The following is a 3,828-nucleotide window of genomic DNA, read 5'->3' on the forward strand; positions in this document are numbered from 1 at the left end:
AAAAACTGTATATCACAAGTATTCATGACAAAAGTGTGATCTGCAATTAATTTACATTGTGCAAAGAACAACACAAGCTAAATGTGTATATCATTTATACTGCATGTGTGTAGTTGCAGTGTGTGTGTGTTTATTATAAGATAGTTTGTGTGAATGATTTGACACAAAAATGCAAATTTTCCAAAAGTGTTTAGCGTTTTTCAACCTTAGTTTGATTTTGCACCTTATCTACAGTGCTTTGCTAGATAGGTGTGAAGTTCTTGTAGTTGTGTGTAGAGTTTTGCAAAAGCAGCCAAAGTTGCGAAAATTGAGCTTTAGCAATCAGAAAAAACTGTAATTGATAAAACAACTTGCTCTGTATTCACAATGCACAGATTTGTGAACTGTCCGTACCACAGACTTTTTTAAGTCGCAGGTCTGAGTTCGCTCACGTAATGCCCTTATTTAGTGTTCAGTCGAAACAAAACATCTGTCGTTGAATTGTAGTGTGTGTGTGTGCCTGTGTGCGTGTGTGTGTGATGGAGGTCTTCTTGCACCTGTTCGTCCCCCTCGGGGTGCGAACGTGCGACCTCGTCAACTACATCGGTTCGGAAATGGGAGGCACAGTACGATACCGCTGGACTAAAGGACCAGTCCCCCAGCCCAATGGCATTGACACTGTATGAGGCTTTCAGAGGGAGGTTTACTAACGTTCCACGCCAACTCTGCTAGTCAGCCTCCGTTACATGTGTGTGTGTGTGTGTGTGTGTGTGTGTGTGTGTGCGTTCGCATGTGTGTATTCAGGCATACACAGAAGCTGACGGGGACGTGACCAGCCTGACTTCTCGTCCCGCCAGCCTGACTTCTCGTCCGGCCAGCCGGCAGGTGTCGTGTGATGTGACGAGCTACGAGACAGCTGAGCTGGTCAACCTCAGGTCCACCAACTCTGTCAAGGCCAAGAAGCTCTCCCGTTGCAACTCACTCGCCACTGCCGAGAGGACGTCAGGTCAATCCGCCACAATACTGAACCAGCAGAGCTGGTCTCAACTCAGCAATGTGAGTCACCACATGTTTATAGTCCATTATAGGCCTACTTATCTGACGCTACGATCTACAATGACTTACTGCTATTAGATAGGGTAGTTAGTGTCCCTTGAGAAATGTGGGGTTAGGTGCCTTTCTTTAAGGGCACTTCAGCCATTACTTACTGCTTAGGGTGGGATTTGAAACTGCAACCCTCTGATCCAATAACCATTAGCTCATTAGCTCCCTAACCATTAGCTCACACACAGGAATACATCCAGGCTCCACGTAGATGAGTGAAACAGTGAAATTACTTGTGCTAACAGCACAGAGAAGCAGTACATGGTAGGACCTTCTTAAAAAACAGTTGAACACTTAATGTTCTGCTCTACTTTGGAATGACAGGTTGCATTGCACAGCAGACAGTGATACATAATCAGGGTAGGATTTGTATGGGATGGTGAGGGAGGGTTATGCCCTTCTGATCTGAATATTCCCAGCTCTGGTAAAATTATTTTCATCTCCTGGTCTTGATTATTCCCTCATAGTAGGCCTGTTAAATGCATGCTGCTTCCATGTTGCTTGTGATGAAGTGACCATCACTTTAGGGTTGTGGGTGTGTACTGACTGTCACGCCCAGTCAGAGCCCCAATTTGGTGCCCCCGGAGGTCTGGGTTTGAGTCCAGGTGGGGCAACTCCCCTACTCCACCACATGTATGGAATAACGGCTGACGAGGTGTCCCGATATCAAGGGAAATAATGGACGAGGCGGAGCGTTCTAACAGCCCGACGGCGCAGCCGAAGGGCTGTTCGCTTTGCCAACTCCATTTTCCCTTGATATCGGGACACCTTGAAGGGCGTCATTCAGCTTATGACCCGGTTACCAGCATTTAAGTGTTAATTTATTAATATGTTGATCTAAGGCTTTGTGAGACAGTATATTAACCACTGCGCTTGGTACATTACTATGGGCACCCGTTCCTAATCTATTGAGACGCGCCTCTATCGGAGGCACGTAAGGACGTGCGCAGAACGTTGGGGTGACTTGACAACCAAAAGCGATAGAATTGACGACTCGGTTTTTCACTTGACAACCAAATGCGTTAGAATTAATGACGGGGTCTTGGCTTGACAACCAAATGCGATAGAATTAACGACGAGGTCTTGACCATAGCAACCTGCAGTTTAGAATTAGTAACGGCACTTCGCCAGAAAGTTAGAAAAGAAGCAACTTAGACGCCCGCATGACATCATAGGTGTCCTGCTCTTGGGGAATAAAGGACACGTGCTCAGCCAATCAGAAGACGTACCGTCTGCTCAACGGGTGATAATGCTAAATAAAACACAATAAAACACAATAAACAGACAATCTGATATAATTCCGGTACGGTACAATCTACAAGCATTGACAGCACATTCACATATGATTTTGAATATTCTGCAAATCAATATCATTTTCATCTGGGAATCAGATGGTAGACAAGTTTAAGATATATGAATTGTTCAGCGAAGCATTTTGGTTAGCGAATAATGACTCTCCCAACCGCCTCTGCTGTCTGTGGGCAGAGACCCGTACTTGGAATTCCTGATGTTGCCCTCAAACGAACATTGCAAAATATACTTGCCCGTGTCACTTTAAAATGTTTCCTGCAGTTTTGAACACGGTCGTCAGAACTTGTAGACATGCATACAACTGGATTGATCAACTTGGTGCAGCATACTCGCTATTTTGCTCCCTCAGCATTGATTAATTCAGTCCAATGCATGTCCAATGTTCGCTAGCTGTTGCCTCACTAGCTGTTGCTATCTCTTAAAAGTCAGGACTGGAGGGTGCATTTCGAAAAAGCAATGAAAAAATCCAAACTTTGTTTTATAAACCATATATTATACAAGATTTTTTAGACTTTTTGAGACTCATCTGCTGTTCAATCTTGAAATCAAATTCAGCTTTTATGTATCATATTCATATGATTCTGTGATCAATTGATTCTTGGTTACTTTTCCTAAGAGTCCCTTAGGAGCAAGAGATAAGCTTAAAAAGATACAAGACATAACAATGACAAAGGAGGCCAAGTTGAGATAAGCAGTTGAGCAAGGATAAACAAAGGAAACGTCAATAGATCTATCTTTGTTATCCTTCTCAAGTATTGCTTAACAGATTTTCTCAACTCAATTCCCTTTCTCTTCCATCGTGTGTCTTTTTTTTCCCCAAACGTCCATTAGGAGAATTGACCTGTAGCAATAATTGATCACAAAATTACATGAACGGCACATCTTTTGTCCTATGGATCATTTGTTTGACATCACAGTTGAGAGAAAACAGGAAAATGAGTGGAGAGAGAGATGGGTAGGATTGAAAAATCACTCAGGCCAGATTTGAACCTGGGTCCACACAGACATGTAGGCCTTACATGGGTGGTTGCATTGGCAAGTTGTGCCACAGCAGCCCCCAGATTCCAATGCTAAGGACAGTAAATGGCACATATCATTGAGCTCAAAATAGAGGGACCATTTCTGTATGGCTGCTGCATCGAGCTTGGCTTTCAAAAGGAGGCTCTCAGAGGCTACATCAATGAGTGTCTGTAAAAAACACCTCTGTATGCTACTGGCCAGAGGTACAGAGAGTCAATTCATTCCATTGACCCTAATGATGAATCTGCAGCGATCCTTTTTCACTGGTGCCATTCGGGCAAACAAACAGCTTCAAATGGGCTGACTTGAATGCAGTTGTACGGTTGCATATCGTAGCACACCACAGAGGGTATGGGCAGCTGTGGAGCATGCTTGAAGATAAAGCATAGAATACACTTCTATTCATTGTCATGG

The 3,828-nt window shown here is 43.8% G+C and overlaps 1 protein-coding gene across 1 annotated transcript in view; it reads left to right on the plus strand.

The window, feature by feature from the left end:
- Nucleotides 1–3,085, plus strand: part of LOC134464778 (melanopsin-A-like) — a 45,860-nt gene extending 42,775 nt beyond the window's left edge. Inside the window, exons 9-10 of the mRNA XM_063218124.1 lie at nucleotides 784–1,035; nucleotides 3,011–3,085. Coding sequence (XP_063074194.1) covers nucleotides 784–1,035; nucleotides 3,011–3,085 — 327 coding nt within the window. The remainder of the gene's footprint in view (nucleotides 1–783; nucleotides 1,036–3,010) is intronic.
- Nucleotides 3,086–3,828: the final 743 nt, after the last annotated feature.

Source organism: Engraulis encrasicolus, chromosome 15 (genome assembly GCF_034702125.1).
Source record: "Engraulis encrasicolus isolate BLACKSEA-1 chromosome 15, IST_EnEncr_1.0, whole genome shotgun sequence".
Taxonomy (NCBI): Eukaryota; Metazoa; Chordata; class Actinopteri; order Clupeiformes; family Engraulidae; genus Engraulis; species Engraulis encrasicolus.